Consider the following 16,217-nt stretch of genomic DNA (forward strand, 5'->3'; position numbering starts at 1 on the left):
ATTTATAGCTAACTATTATATGAATCGGCTATTAAATTAACTATAAATGATTTGGAGCCGGTAGTTGGCTATAATATTAAACTTGCTCTCACACCTTATGGTGCTAGCTGAAGACCCCAGGTTCGAGCAATCTATAGGTAGATTTTTGCAACAATTTCATCAAATCAGAGACAAACTCACACGTTTCAAGGCCACTACTTCAAATTTAAACAGACAAGCCATTCGTTTCAATAATTCTCTATGGCCCCAGCCCCCAGGCCTCTGCTGCCATTGCCATTGCTATTGGGAGCAGAGCCAATCCCACATGGCGGGGACCAATCATCAAGCGAGAGACCATCTCATCTCCTCTCTTGTGTGGGAGCCTCCTGCGACAAATGCTCAGCTGCAGCTCTGGAGAAACAAGCTGAATCGGCAGCAAGAAACAATTACTGCTAGCATTTTGGATCTTGGCAGATACACAGATAACATTAGATGGATATACCTGGCTCACTCACTCGTGACTTGAGTTCCAACAACCACAACACGGGTATATATCAATACCATTCACCCCCGTGATGATGATGTATTGATATATGCGTCGTACATTTAAACGCATATACACACAGTACTTGTACATCAATTTCCAGTCCAGCAGAAACTCCACCAGGGGTTGGTACAGGCAAAAGCAAAATATTGATTGCAAGGATAATGTAAGATGGTAGTAGTAGTAGTAGCTAGGATTGGTACAAGCAAAGCGAATTCATTGCAAGGATAAATGGATAATGTGGTGAGGTACAAGAGGAGACGAAGCTTTGGCAGGCATGGGGGGATCCTGGCTGGCTAGCATGGTGTTCTGCTGCTAAGTGAATTGTGTCAGGCTGGCATCATTGCGATTGAACGCGTGAGATCCTGATCGACAGCAGCAAGCATCTTCAACTTTGCACAGTTCGAAGTTGCTGAAAGCAAGAGCTCACTCCAACGAGCAGCTCCACCATGCACGCCAGAAAAGAGGCTATTGTTGTGGCCTGGTGTTTTCAATCTCCAGGATAGTGCTCGCTGATCAGCTTCAGTCTCACACCAGAAGATCCTTCTGTACCAGACTTCAACATAGTTAAGACGTGTAGTCTTCGACAAAAATGACTGCACTAAGCCTCAAGTTTAATATATCTCTAGCTTTCCTGTCTTCAGGAATAGATTATAGGTTGATTTGATCAGTTGCTCATCTATGAGGAACTATAAGATGATTAAGCGAACAATCCGCCCCAAATGCTGGAAACATTTTGCAGCTTCTTTCAAGCACAAGTTCCTGTCCTTCCGAGACCAATGCTGGACAGCATGACAGATAGACTAATCAGGTTACATAAGCATATAACTTCTGTGGCAAATTCCAGTTTCGAGCTTACAAGAAAATAAAAGAAAGTGATCTTGAGGCGGTTACCTTGCTAAGTTCGTTAAGCTTCTCCCTGGTATCTTTTAGCAAAAGTTCTACATCAGAATCCCATTTGTAAAACTCTAGCTCCCTTCCTTCCAAAATTTTCTTGGATATCTGTTACATTTCAAACTAATACTTCTTCAGAGAGCAATTAAATAAATTTTGTTTTCAAAGAACTTACAGAGTTGTAGTAATACAAACTACAAAGTAAACTTGCCTTTATACTGAACAAATTATCTAGCATCATTACTATGATGGTGCAAGTGTGAAGAGAATTTAGGGGAAATATGAAAGCTTAAACAGAACTTGTATTTCGCTCAAAAAGGTTAAGAGGGCATGCAGGTGAGCTCAAAATCACAAAAGAGATGGGGAGAACAAAGCAACTATCTCTCTATTCTTGTTTAAGAAGATTCTTTGCTATTATAAGGCTGTTTGGTTGGAGCCAATGGATGTCAATGTCTAGCCAAAATGTTGATTCGCAAATCCATCACTAAACTTTGGCAATGCCATATTTTGGTGGATTTGGTAGCAATTTTGGCCACAAGCTGCTACATCAAAGGAAAATAGAAACCAAATGTTTAAATAGCCCTGTATCACCAGCTAACAGAGGAACTTTATATATGAATATCTGATACCCAGAATAGAAATGTATCAGTCTAGATATTCAGCTTTACACTCTTTTGTCAACTCCATACAAAAAGCTCCGTGCTGCCAATCCATTTAATGAGAAACATGTTGAGACATGAAACAATGAAATCACAATGTATCATCTCATCTGATAAGAAAGTAGCGTTGAACTCAGTATTTCATTTAAATCTGCTGGTTTATATTTTGTTTATAGTTTAATAGACATATAATGGATATTTAATCAGGTTAGGTATGAAACGTGAGTATATATATCAACAGTTCATTACACAACTTAATGGGGACTTAAATCCAATATGGGAATAGCATTACCTTGTTACCTATAGCCACCCCTCCAGTTGTATGTGCAAAATAAATATTGTAATAGTGGGAAAGGAAGGCTGGGGCATTGCTCTCAGCAAGTTCAGTCAGATAAGTTGCATATGTTGATCCAGCAGTACTTGGCTCTGGTACTGCAATTCCTTGCCCTCCAAACCACTCCAAATCTTTTGTAATTCTAGCTGAGCGTTCCAGACCACTTTTCCTGAAGTAAACATCTGAATGAAAATTGCATAAATGATATGTAAGTAACTGCAGTTTCTGTTGCAGTGATTGAACAAAGTTCCAAACAGAGGTACTGAATGCCCCTAAAGAGCCATACGTAAAAGTATGTAGCATATACTACCGAGTGCTGAACAATTCAATTTGGCAAGCATTCTAGGTAACATGGTTGGTGTCTCACACTAATTAAGTTGTTAGAAAACAATATCACTGACAAAAATCGATGCGGAGATCTTCGCGGAGATGCTCAAGTACACTATGATGCATGATGCCAGCAATGTGCTTCATTACCAATATGGTCTGCCATCTATACTCCAGAACATCCCAAAAGATCATTTCTTTCACGGTGCACCACTAAAGGAGATTCAGCCGTAGGATGATTGCTGCACACGCAGAACATGTATTGTGCTAAAGTGCATCTTCCACCATTTGGCAGTAAATGCCTTCCAAAATTGTAATCCATACAATTTTCATTTCACGCCACGACTTCACACCATGCATCAAGTTCCATCAAAATAATCACAACCTTAAATTTCAACCTTGCATATTGCCAAAATAATTGCAACCTTCGCCGCATACCCAAGTGAGCACTAAAAATGGAATTACTACCACCTAACTTGTATCCCCCAAACATGTTCTTACCGACACATTTTACCATCCTACCAACAAGTCAATATGTCATATTCTAAATCTATAATTCCTGAAAAATTAGGAGATTCCAATTGCATTGGAAACTGAAGACTAAGCTGATTAAGGAACAACATTGAATTAGGATATTCTAATTGCATTGGGAAGGCGGGGATTTGGAGAGTAGGAATCGCAACTCACAGGCGACGTCGGTGGACTCGGCTACGATCCGCTCGACGGTGTCGAAGACGAGCTTGCTGTCCACCAGGTACTTGACGAACCCCTCCATGCTCGGCATCCACTCCCCCTCCAACCCCGCTCCCTCCTCCTCCTCCTCAACCACGTCGTCGTCGTCCTCCTCCTCCTCCTCTGACGCCGACGCATCCTCACTGACGCCATCGCCCACCTCCTCCTCGGCCCCCGTATCGTCCATCTTGAGGGTGGTCCGCTTGGGGTTCCGGAGGCGCATGGCGACGAACCGCATCTCCTCGGCGACGCCCACCGCCTCGCCGGGGTACTGCCTCGGGTACCGCCGCGGCCGCGGCTTCGCTGGCGGCGCCTCATCCACCGCCACCGCCTCCGCCTCCGCCTCCGCCGCGGGGGCAGGAGGGGAGGGAGCGCAGCGGGCCACCGTTAGGGCTGCTAGGTCCCTCGTTAGTATTAGTCCAGTAAAGGAGCGCAAGGGCCGCGCTCTCCGCGGCGGCGGAGGAGGCGGCCGCGGCGGCACGACCGCCGAGGCGGCGACGGCGGCGGCGAGCGGCATCGGGGGGTTTAACGGGTTATCCACTCGGGCATCCTGCACGGCACTGTGTTGTGTTAGCTGCGAAAGCGGATTATCGGTTTTCCGCCTTCGCGTGACGTTTACGTATGTCGACTGTTGCACTACTTCTGGTACGCGAAAGCGTAACGGGTTCTACGCGCTCCAGGGGGAATGCAGATTGGGGAATCCAAGAGATATGATGGGCCAATATGTTTTGGGCTTGGCCATTTTTAGTTTTCCTTTCTCAAGAGGAATAAGTTCATTTCGTCTCCCACAACTATAGTGCTAACCGCAATATCTTGCGACTAGTAATAATATTTTGCCTCCTCCAACTAGTAATACCTGTTCAATTTATCTTGGAATTCCAAGTAGTTTTGATAGCGGTTTTTATCCTACACGGTATTACATCAACCCAAAAAAGTGTAAAAAAATGCAGCGTGTCCCATATCACAATCGACACATTGGCTTTCTTCTTCCACCTTTACCGCGCCTAAGGCTGTGTTTGCAACCCCTTTTCCCAACCCTTCTCCCTCGTTTTCCGCACGCACGCTTTTCAAACTGCTAAACGGTGTGTTTTTTGCAAAAAAAATTTTATATGAAAGTTGCTTAAAAAAACAAATTGATCTATTTTTGAAAAAAAATTAGCTAATACTTAATTAATCACGCGCTAATGGACCGTTCCGTTTTTCGTGCGTGGGTGATAGGTTCCCAACACCCACCACCGAACACACCCTTATTTGTCTCCATAGCCAGTATTACATATGCTGATACGTGTGGAGGCGAGCTCAAGCTTGCTTGGAAAAGCTCCCTCCACCGGCTTGCCGACCACCGCCCCATCCTCCTAATTGAAGGAGGTTGTATGTTTGCTCTAAGATTGGGGGATGAAATGTAGACTTGCCCTATAGTTGAGGGAGGCAAATGGGCTTTTTCCTCTCAAAAAAGATATAATGGTTTTAATACGCTCTGTCCCAAAGACCCGATTTGAAGCCCATGTATATATTAAAGATTAAACAACGATTGCCTGTTTGGCACACTCTTCTAGAGCTGAAGCTCAACCAAACAATTTCAACTCAACCTAAAAGAGAGATAAAATGGGTTGGAGTGATGTGAAAAAATAAACTGGAGTGGTGCACAAGAGTTCGGACCGCTCCGTAGCTCTACTGACTCCACTCGTGGAGTTATTTAGGAGTTGAAATCCTGCCAAATAAATCCCATATAGTCTAGTAAAACATATTGAAAGGAAACATTTTTTAAGCTATCTCAGGCTTTACAGGATTGAATGATTTCCACGAGAATTTGGAAGCTTCGGATCCTTTGGAAACTTTTTCTAACTAGGCTTTTTGGAACATATAGGAATATAGGTTCATAACTTTTCTTTTAGAATGCTTTCCTATGTAGTACCAATTCCGGAGGAAATTTGTATATCAGCCTCAAATCTAGTTTTTTGTTTTTCCTTGTGTATCTTTTTCTCGCTTCTTTAAGAAATTACAAGTTCCAATGTGTAATAAGTCATTTGACTTTTTTTCCTAGTCAAGCTTCTTTAAATTTAATCAAGTTTATAGAAAAATACAGTAGCACTTTCAATAAAAAAACATATTATCAAAATATATTCAATTTTAGATTTAGTGAACTAATTTGATAATTTAGATGTTACCATTTTTTCTACAAATTTGATTAAATTTAATGAAATTTAACTAGCAGAAAAGTCAAACGACTTATAATATTAAACATAGGAGTAATAACAGTTGTGTCAATGGGACATCATCACATGTATAATTTTGGATGCTTGTACACATTATTTGATTGAGAGACAAACGGCAGTTTGCTATAGTCTGCAATGCTGCCAAAGTTATACAAGATCCTAGATGATGGGCAAATCAACACTATAATCAGATAGATTCTAATGAATGTGCAAACAGTGATTATATTACTTTATTAGTCTATTTAATTATATATTGTTTTTTGGTTTGTATTCCTCTTTGCCCTCTCAAAGTGGTCTATATATACTTACATAGCATGCAAAATAGAAATATTTGCCTGTGCACAGCACTTTAACGTGCGTATTTTATAGCACAAAATGATTTGTGATTGTCGCCTTTTTACAATGTCATGTACTCCCTCCGTCCCATAATATAAGGGATTTTGATATTTTGCTGGCACTGTTTGACCACTCGTCTTATTAAAAAATTTGTGCAAATATAAAAAATAAAAAGTTGTACTTAAAGTACTTTAGATAATAAAGTAAGACAAAAAAAATAAATAATAAATCTTTTTCTTTAATAAGACGAATTGTAAAACAGTGCAAGCAAAATGTCAAAATCCCTTATATTAAGGGACGGAGGGAGTAATAGCTTAGATGGTGACAATTTGACAAATTTTGTTGCAATCATTGTGTTCGGAAGAAATGGATTTGGTTGGTTTGCGTCAAAATAAATAATGAAATTAAATTGAATGTATACATCTCATTTAGTTATATCCAAATATGTCAAAGTAATTGAGTAAGGCTCGATCATCTCAAAGCAATTGTGCATGCCATTATAATTTTCCAATTTCAATACCAATGCTAGCTTTTAATAAAAGAAAAACACTAGGCGCATTCCTACGAAGCCCCCACCAATCTCCCTATCTTAATTTGTTAATCTACTTCTATATAGTTGGACCCAACTCAAATACAGTGAGCCATATCATCAAGAAAAAAAGGACCATTGGAACTATCGTTCTTAATCATAGCCGTTGGATCATTTCTACGCTTAATCGCAATCATAAAAATATTGAGTATGCAGTATGCTAACCGTTCAATATTAATTATACCTTAAGCTTTTTATTTCTCTTTTTTAATTCAATGTTATTTTTCAAGTGCTTTAGAATGATTTCTGAAATCCCAAAACCTGTTGCAGGGTATCCACAGGTTAAGGCAGTGTTCGGGAACCTTTACTCCCTAGCACGCAAAACGAAACAGCGTTTAGCGCATGATTAATCAAGTATTAGCTAAAATAAATTTGAAAAATATATTAATATGATTTTTTAAATTAATTTTTATATAGAAAACTTTTGCAAAAAAACACACCGTTTAGCAGTTTGAAAAGTGTGCTCATGAAAAACGAGGAGGGTAAGTTAGGAAAGTAGAGATAAGAACTCAGCCTAAGTTAACCTGGGCATGAGCCGACTCACGAGTAACAGTTGGCCTAAACTAGCTAAGTTTTATTTTTAGAAGCTTGTCACACAACAGTAGCTTTATATTTAAGTGTGGGACTATCTATACATTTGTCGATAAATTTTCTCCTAAAAATTTGACAGATATAATTATAGTACAATCGTAGTATAATTACACTGTAACTTGCACGTAACTACAGTGTAACTTGTATATAAGTTTTATGTAATTTTGAATCTTTAGATCTATTACAAGATTTGTTTTGGTGAGGAAGAAAAATAAAATCACAGCACATATATATGTGTAAGGATTTGTTCCCACAACCTCTATTTTACCGAAATAACATATCACATAGAGATTTTTGAAAGTTACATACAAGTTACACTATATTTACAGTGTAATTACATGCAAGTTACAGTGTAATTACACTACGATTGTACTATAATTACATCTGTCAAATTTTTGGGAGAAAATTTATCGACAAATATATAGCAAAATCGTTTAAGTGTTGCCTAGTTTAAACGCCTACTCACGGTGCGAGTCCGTGAGAGTTAGAAGGCCCGGAACGAGAATACGGTAAAATCTAAACGGGTAATTAGAGATGAACTCAAAAGTAGAGGCATCTACGCAAATAGAATGACAAAGATCTCAATATCTCACTTGAGTTGTTATATACTCCACAAACATTTGTTGTTTTATTGCTGGCTATGTCGTTAGAGCAATCAAATTTTTAATAGAGAGGGGATAGACGGGAAGAATTTTTTTTTTTCACAAGATGCGTTTTCTCTCCTTTTCTTTATTGACAAGAGGAGTTTATTAGGGGGAAAGAGAAGATGGATGAGATTAACATCAACCCGGTCTTTCCCAGTTGCAGTGTCAAATACATGCAAAATAGACAAATTCAATCTCAAACATAGGAAATTGGATGACACCAAGTCACCGACATTATAAGTCCCGATGCAAAATACGAAACCTCCCACCAAATCAAAAACCACTCATGATCTATTGATCCAAGATACGCACAATGCTGTGTGGAACAACACACACAGCTAACATTTCTTTTTTAATTCGGGGACACACACAGCTATATTCCTAGCTAACATTTGTGCCTCTTCTTAATTTTCAACATGTCAGCAGACATCGTCACGTCCCTTTTAACTTGTATTCCCTCCTTTTCTACACGAAAACGATTCCCGAATTGCTAAACGACGCGTCTTAAATTTTACTTCCTCCATTCTACAATGTAAGACTTTTTAGCATTGTTCACATTCATTTAGATGTTAATGAATCTAGACGTATGTATGTGTTTAGATTCATTAGCATCTATATATATGTGAGCAATGCTAGAAAGTCTTACATTGTGAAACGGTGGGAGTATAAAAGAATGTTGTTTTTAAAAAAATCATATTAATTTATTTTTCAAGACTTTTTCATCTAATACTTTATACTAATCATATGTTAATCCATCGCTCTGTTTTGCGTGCTAAATACTCCCTCCATCACATAATATAAGGGATTTTAAATAGATGTGACACATACTTGTACAATGAATCTGGACAGACCGTCACATCCACCCAAAATCTCTTATATTTCCTTTGTCCCATTTTAAGTGCAGCCATGGATTTTCGTATCCAACTTTGACCGTCCGTCTTATTTAAAACAAATAAAACATAAGTTACGAGTAAAGTCCAATTCATGTTTTATTATCTCATAACAACAAAAATACTAATTATAAAATATTTCCAAATAAGATGGATGATCAAAATAAGACGCGGAAACCTATAGGTGCACTTAAAATGGGACGGAGGAAGCATTATGGAACACAGCCTAAATCTTTTTTAAAGCCATTTTTTTCCTTTTAAAGAGATATATACTATTGCTATTAATTAATACATAATAATCCTGAGGGGGATAATAAGCTAGTGTTAATCTGACAGCTCGATCCTGCCTCTGCTCTTTCTGGCGCGCACGTTAAGCTTTAGCTTCCCCCTCCCCGCGCTTCCAATAACGGCTTTAACTAATTCTCTCTCTTCGTCTTCTCCAGCTAATCGATCCCCCCTCTTAATCCATTTTGTTTTTTTTTTCCAAATCTCCATCTCCATCTCCATCTCCTCCCTTCCCCCCCGATCGCATTCGCTGCCGCCCACTCCGTGCTCGCCTCGCCTCCCCTCAGAGAGATTAAAGCAGCAGCGGCTTTCTTTCCTCTGCGTTTCTTGGATTGCAGCAAAATCGATCCCCCCCCCCCCCCCCCCCCGTCCCAGTTTTGGTGGTGGATTGCAGTTCTTGTGCCATCGATTTGGGTGGGATTCGGGCGCCGCGTGGGAAGGAGAGGTTTCTTCTGGGGTGCCCAGTTGGGCTAAATTTCTGGGTAGCTCCCGCCATTGTCGAAGCTCTTCAGTTCTTTTGCGTTTCTTGGGCCTTGTATCAGATCCGTGCCCTTGCGATTTCTTGTAATTGGAGGTGAGAGAGAGAGAGAGGTCGATCCATGGAGGTGCAGGGAGAGGTGGATGGATCGGGGGTGCCCCTGGCGGTGCTCCTGAAGCGAGAGCTGTGCAACCAGAAGGTGGAGAGGCCGGACATGCTGTTCGGCGAGGCGAGCAAGAGCAAGAAAGGGGAGGACTTCACGTTCCTCTTGCCCAAGTGCAGCCGCCGTCCAGGTCAAGCCCAGGCTGACGGGGAGGATGCAGGAGGCGCCGGCGACGACGACACCATCTCGGTGTTTGCGGTAATGCCTCAATGGCCTGCGTGCTCTTTTTTCTTTTCCCGTTATTACTGTCTCTGAGACCAGTAGTCCAGTTTGTTGTTGTTGTTGTTGTTGTTGCGTGTTTGTTGCGATAATGCCATTGATTTGAGACCTATAAACTGAAAATTCGGTTGGAAGTCAGTGTTTATAATTTCTAACTAGGATAGTTAGTTATCGCATTATCTTGTTAAGCTTTCTTTTTTTTTTCCTCCTGCAAAATAAAATGTTTGGTTTTTTTTTTCCCATCGTCAATCTCTGTGCCTAACATGGTGCGTTTGTTTGTTGTTTGTCCCTTGCATAGAGTAGCATGATTGATATGTCAGCCTGATTTTGCGGTGTGTTTGCATCAAGTCACATGGGGGACATATGTCAGCTAATATTTTACTTGCCTTAACTGTCTCTGTGTCAATTATTTCGGTGGTCAGAAGACCAGTGGTTTAGGAATATTCAAAGGGAGTTTTAATGTGCATAGATGATAGATCTTTCAGACCTCCAACAGTTAGCATTATATATTCGGTTCTACTAACTTGTCTATCAACTTAACATGGCATTTTTAAATAAATCATTGCAGTGTAAATGGTAATATTCAGGCCACAATGCAATACTGTGTGATAGTGCTGAACTATGAGTCTCACTATTTTGTTTCGATTTTTAAACTTGTGTGTTATAACAACTGAAGTGGCCACTGATCTTGAATTATTTATCCTGTCTTCTCTTCAGATCTTCGATGGCCACAATGGATCTGCGGCTGCCATATACACCAGGGAGAACCTCTTGAACAATGTGTTGGCTGCTATTCCCCCAAATCTTACAAGTGAGGAGTGGACAACTGCATTACCGAGGGCACTAGTTGCAGGTTTTGTTAAGACAGATAAAGAGTTCCAAACAAAAGGTATTATTCTTTCACTAAGCTGATAACGATTTAGAGGATGTGCATGTAATTTAGAGGCTTTTAGTTTTCTTTGTTCATATTCTCCCCCTTTTGGACAAATATCTTTCTGATTTATGAATACATGATCAGTGTTGTTATACACTTGCACTGCGGTGTAAATTGATTGTTACCATGTTTTCAGCGGCGCGCTCAGGGACCACTGTGACTTTTGTTATAATAGATGGATGGGTTGTCACTGTAGCATCAGTTGGCGATTCCCGCTGTATCCTAGAATCTGCTGAAGGTTCAGTATATTTTTTGTCAGCTGATCATCGCCTAGATACCAATGAGGAGGAGTAAGTCATAAAACCACGCTTTGTTCTATGTCTATAATATCCTCAGGCTTATTGTTAACCTAGTTATACAATTGCAGGGTAGAGCGTGTAACAGCAAGTGGAGGTGATGTTGGGAGAATAAATATTGCTGGAGGGGCTGGGGTATGTTCTTTTTGTATATGACGTTTATCAGTTACTAAGTGAACAATCATCTGCTAGGACATTCAGTTTATTTCTTTTTCTGTTTTCCCATTCAATATCTTCTGCTGTATTTCTGCAAGTAAAAACATGATAATTCAAGGTTAGTTTTGAATTCACTTTGTTTTCCTCTGCACACATTTCAGATTGGTCCACTTAGATGCTGGCCAGGCGGATTGTGTTTATCAAGGTCAATTGGTGATATCGACGTTGGAGAGTTTATAGTTCCTGTCCCACATGTGAAGCAAGTAAAGGTATGTGATTTATATATTCCTGTGCCAGCCACAGTTGTGGAAAGATTATGCCATGTTACTTATGTAATAGCTGATACCAGTAATTAAGAACTGCAGTATCTCAGGCTAATTTCATAAAACCGTGTACCTATTGATCATAATAGATTTGGAACTTATGCATCAAAACTTATTGCAGTTGTCTAATGCTGGAGGACGGCTTGTCATTGCTAGCGATGGTGTTTGGGATGCACTGCGCTTTCAGGAAGCTCTGAACTATACCAGAGGACTGCCAGCTGAAGCTGCTGCTAGTCGAATTGTTAAAGTATTGAAATATATTTACACTTCAGTTGTATTATTCTGGATTCCTTGTAATGCATGTTTAAGTTAAGCTTACCGGTCATGATCTTCTTATATAGGAATCTGTGAGTTCAAAGGGACTACGAGATGATACTACTTGCATCGTAGTTGACATATTACCTCCAGAAAAGTTGAGCCCTCCATTAAAGAAGCATGGGAAAGGAGGCATCAAAGCTTTGTTCCGTCGGAGGCCATCTGATGAATTGACTGAAGATCAGATGGACAGAGGATGTCTAGAACCTGATGTCGTGGAGGAAATATATGAGGAGGGCTCTGCTATGCTTGCTCAAAGGTTTGATTTCATTTGATACATGAAGTGCATATTTCTTAGACATATCACTTTTACTTGCCATTATGCCTACCTATGAGTTTTACTTCCGATAGTGAAAAGGTTTCCTCTTCCCCTTACTTGAAATAGTTACGCACTTACACTTGCCCAAAAAATAACTTATATAGTCAAGTTCATCAGTCTTCCCCAAATTTGACTATAGATTTGTCCTAATTTTTTGCCTCTTAAGATTTTCCAACGAATGTATATGAATATAATTTCATGAAATGTTGACTAAACTCTTATAACTTGTTCACAGATTAAAAATAAATTATCCGACAGGAAATATGTTCAAACTGCATGATTGTGCTGTCTGCCAATTGGTGATGAAACCTGGTGAGGGCATCTCTGTTCATGGTAGCATTCCGAGGAATTCAAGGGTTGATCCTTGGGGTGGCCCTTTTCTATGTTCATCCTGCCAATTGAAAAAGGAGGCTATGGAAGGGAAGCAACATTTGACAAGTATGAATGCCTTCATCTAAAGATTTTTTTTTCTCTTTGCATTAGGACAATAGTTGTTGAATGCTTTTTCATTTTTAATTTCCAGATTCTCAACCGACAGTCCAACCTGTTCTCAAGTAGCCTTCAACGGTGTTCGATACTTCAGTGAATACATGCTAATATCGCTAAGACACTAACAACACCTCTAGCAAATGAACCAGACTCTGCATGTTGATCTATTGCCATTTACCAATCATTGGTAGTCAGATTCAAGATTTTTCACCACTAACTTCTATTAAATGGTCGTTGGTACGGATGATAAAGATATATGGTGTCGTTTATTTGAAGCACCAGACTTATTCTGCAGGAGGTGCAGGCAGTTTATTTGAAGAAACAACAAGACGTCCCTAAAATGAACCAGTGGCCTAAAGGTGTGCTGGTTCATGCCATTGATTAGACCCCACATGAGCTCAGACTTGCTTCATTCGGCAAATACAGTCATGAATCCCTTTTAGTTCAAGCTTAATTTTACAGGTCATGCCATATGGTAAGTGACCATAAGACTGCTTCCCCCTTCCCCCGGTTTGATTCTTTTAATATGTCCATTTCTTTCCTTCTTTCCCCTTTTTAAATGGAATTGTACATCCAGTTCTTTGCCCTGTGTATAGCCATGAGGCTCATAGCTAACATACTTATTGTATTCATACCACAATGTTATAGCTGTATCACTGTATTCAAAAGTTTCTAACACGTATCCATTCCTTTTTTTGGGAAGTTTTGCCTTCCTTTTTGTACTTTAACTATTACTATTGAATTCTAATATAATTCTGAAGTCTGCACTGATCATTTTGACATTTACCTCCTTAATTAATGAACAGCATGCAGTTCTCCTGCATATGTTCTTAAAATAAATCCAGGAAATTGAACAGGAAGATTTTTTTTTCCAATGTCCCTATATATAGCCTAAATGTGGTGAACAACAAAATGCAATCAAACTTCTCTGCAGAATGGGCATGCTCAAATGGAAAAGAAAAGAGCAGCTGTCACCAATAGGCAATAAAAAAATACTGACCAAAAAACATGAAGGGATTTAGTTTCAACTTCTGTTCATTATAATTATCAAAATGAACTGCCAGCACAGAAACACTGGTAACTGCAAGTACACCTTTTACTGCTTTTTGCACATTATCCAAATGCTGCTGCCTGCCAAGTTGAAGCTACAATATGAAAGTAGTAACTCTGTATGTCAGTAGTACATAATGAGTCTATGAAATTACCAGGTAGTAATTTTGATGCCCAGCACTTTCTGGGCAAAGGTAACAAGATTCTCAATCTCGAATTCATCTATGTAGCCATTTCTATCCTTATCAGCCTGATGAAGAACCACAATACTCTTCCACCAGGCGCTAAACCCAAAATCTTTGCTGCGGATGGCCTCACGGAGCTCCGCTCCACTTATCCGACCATCATTGTTGGTGTCGAACTTCATGAACCACTTCTTGAATTCTTCAAGTGTCATAGGAGGAGGGGAACTGATAATTGCTCTGCATCTCATAGCTGGTATTTTTAGAGTTATACTTGGTAGCACCATGGAGTGCTGATTGAGGGTTGCAATGGCTCCTTTTATACTGGTTTAGTCCATGTATCAAGAGAGAAAAATGCTTTGCTTCTGGTTATCCATATCCTGTCTATCTTGAGAAACTCCTTCAAATGTACATGTGTTCATTGCATATTATTGCATCCCTTTGTTCACCTGAATCATCTGAAGGATAATGTTATCATATTTTCCTGACCTGGAGTGAAGTCACCTGGCAGTTTTGAGTCATTTGATTCTTATGCTTGCATAAAGCAGCACATGTTATCAACTTGAGCATTCTGTATATCTTACCTTCCGAGGTGATTAACTCACACCATCTCGTTTTTATCTGCTATGGGACTCAATCCTGGTTTTATAATTCAGTAGTCTTAAAGTGAAAAGTTTTGGTCTTCAGTTTTAACTGTTTTTTCTTATTTCAATGAGAATGAGGATATTAACCAATGACCTCAACCACCAAAACCTTGCATTATATCATATGTTGAGTTCTAATATGTTTTTTTGCATATAGAAATAGGGTTTTAGAACTCCCAGGACACTAATTTATTGCTTGACTTGTCCAAATTATTGTCCATAGTCCATAATTTAATTACAAAGGTTGTACAATGCAACAAAAACTGGTACGATTTCGCTGAAATAGCATACCAAAAGAATATTTCCTTTCTGGTGATATTTTATTTATGGTAGATTCTCTTCTAGTCTTGATAGAGCTGAGACCAAACATGTTAATTCTGAAGATAGAATGACAGTTCATTTGCTCAGAGGCTTTGACACACTAGTTTACTATAGTTCAGTTACATGATTTTATTTTGGGAATCAATTCAATTCTCATATATATCAACCAGATACCCATATTATGCATAGTTTTTTTATGAGTATTTTTTTTAAAAAAACAAAGTTATTTATGATCCATCTCTTCATTATCAGTGCTATACAAAGTTATGTGTGTTATTATGACAGTGTATTTACTTCATAGTAGATTTGTTTCCTTTGGTATTGTGCTTGACAAAACAGTTCACGCATTGCAATTATTGGTTTCCAGCCTGTTATAGTTAAGATTAACACACACACATGCTCAAGTATGCAAATTCTTTCCTGACTATCCAGAAAGGTAACTGGGTAAAAAAGTTTATGGTGCAGCAGATTGGTTTTATTTTGTGGCAATTTTTCTTTATCCAGTTTCAGATAGACACATTTGCCTGTCCATAACAATTACTTCATTCTTTTCTGAATAATAATCACAGAGTTCCTGAAAATTGTGCTAATGCAGATCGTCTGAACTTTTCTGAATGACATGTGCTTGATATAATAGTCTCCTAACAGTTTACTCTAATGTAAATATTCAAATATATTGGACTAGGCCAATTTTGTCCTGTTATTATGTGTTTGCTTTTTTTTACTGGGATAACTCATGTCCTGCTGTTCCAGGCAAAGGATATAACCAAGAATGTTCCTTTTGTTCTTCTCTCCTATTGTGATGGATTAACTTTGCAGATATGCCTCTGACCCGATGCTGTGCCTTTTACCTTGATCTGCCTAGTCTGCATCATATTATTGTGTTCCCTTTTGCACTTTGGTGTCATTAGTATTATGCTGTGTGTCGCAGATAAGAATGGTACCACAGAAAGTGTACTGATGCTTGTCTGATAATCACCATTTTGGTAGGGTAGCAGATTCGTCTTGACTGACTTTCCCAAAAATATGGACACATCTTGGTTCATTCTTTACAGCAGACTTCCAGTCCAGCTGTGTTTCTTCTAAAATGGATAGAAATGTTGCAGAATCGCAGGAAACAATTCTTGAATCTGGATGATCTTGGTTCTTTATCCAGATCCTATTTGTCTGTACAAGTACTGTGCACAACTGTGTTCCTTTCTACAGCAGTGTTTCTTCTGCTGACAGAGAGCTCACCTGGACAAGTAAAATTCAAAAGACCTCTAAAATGTCTGTACAATAAAGAACCAGAATCAAAGTTGATCAAAC

At 39.2% G+C, this 16,217-nt stretch overlaps 2 protein-coding genes across 4 annotated transcripts; one reads left to right on the forward strand and one right to left on the reverse strand.

The window, feature by feature from the left end:
• Window positions 1–410: 410 nt before the first annotated feature.
• LOC127765082 (probable inactive heme oxygenase 2, chloroplastic) lies at window positions 411–4,002 on the reverse strand. Of its 2 annotated transcripts, none has more exons than XM_052289885.1 (4): window positions 3,425–4,002; window positions 2,369–2,592; window positions 1,418–1,525; window positions 411–1,326 (listed from the first exon to the last, which is right to left on the reverse strand). In XM_052289885.1, exons 1-4 carry the CDS (start codon window positions 3,984–3,986, stop codon window positions 1,213–1,215), a joined length of 1,008 nt encoding a protein of 335 aa, XP_052145845.1. In that variant the 5' UTR covers window positions 3,987–4,002; the 3' UTR covers window positions 411–1,212. The 2 variants fall into 2 exon arrangements, with proteins under 2 accessions (XP_052145845.1, XP_052145846.1); XM_052289886.1 differs by having other exon boundaries at window positions 411–1,305; window positions 3,425–4,001.
• A 5,141-nt stretch (window positions 4,003–9,143) lies between these two features.
• On the forward strand, window positions 9,144–16,210 carry LOC127766643 (probable protein phosphatase 2C 12). Of its 2 annotated transcripts, none has more exons than XM_052291752.1 (9): window positions 9,144–9,859; window positions 10,598–10,769; window positions 10,951–11,104; window positions 11,182–11,245; window positions 11,428–11,535; window positions 11,711–11,836; window positions 11,931–12,163; window positions 12,459–12,661; window positions 13,008–16,210. In XM_052291752.1, the coding sequence occupies exons 1-9, from the start codon at window positions 9,620–9,622 to the stop codon at window positions 13,049–13,051; spliced, it is 1,344 nt and encodes a 447-aa protein (XP_052147712.1). In that variant the 5' UTR covers window positions 9,144–9,619; the 3' UTR covers window positions 13,052–16,210. The 2 variants fall into 2 exon arrangements, with proteins under 2 accessions (XP_052147712.1, XP_052147713.1); XM_052291753.1 differs by having other exon boundaries at window positions 9,146–9,859; window positions 12,747–16,210.
• The last annotated feature ends 7 nt before the right edge of the window (window positions 16,211–16,217 follow it).

The sequence above is a fragment of the Oryza glaberrima genome, chromosome 3 (assembly GCF_000147395.1).
Source record: "Oryza glaberrima chromosome 3, OglaRS2, whole genome shotgun sequence".
Lineage (NCBI taxonomy): Eukaryota > Viridiplantae > Streptophyta > Magnoliopsida > Poales > Poaceae > Oryza > Oryza glaberrima.

Bases quoted from the DNA above. Each gene is read 5' to 3' on its own strand.
- LOC127766643 (XM_052291752.1), top strand. From the start codon at position 9,620: ATGGAGGTGCAGGGAGAGGTGGATGGATCGGGGGTGCCCCTGGCGGTG. The intron at 11,536-11,710 runs GTATGTGATTTA...AACTTATTGCAG, and splicing joins CACATGTGAAGCAAGTAAAG to TTGTCTAATGCTGGAGGACG. The intron at 12,164-12,458 runs GTTTGATTTCAT...ACTTGTTCACAG, and splicing joins TCTGCTATGCTTGCTCAAAG to ATTAAAAATAAATTATCCGA.
- LOC127765082 (XM_052289885.1), bottom strand. From the start codon at position 3,986: ATGCCGCTCGCCGCCGCCGTCGCCGCCTCGGCGGTCGTGCCGCCGCGG. The intron at 1,526-2,368 runs GTAATGCTATTC...GAAATGTAACAG, and splicing joins GGGTGGCTATAGGTAACAAG to ATATCCAAGAAAATTTTGGA. The intron at 1,327-1,417 runs GTAACCGCCTCA...TAACCTGATTAG, and splicing joins AGCTTAACGAACTTAGCAAG to TCTATCTGTCATGCTGTCCA.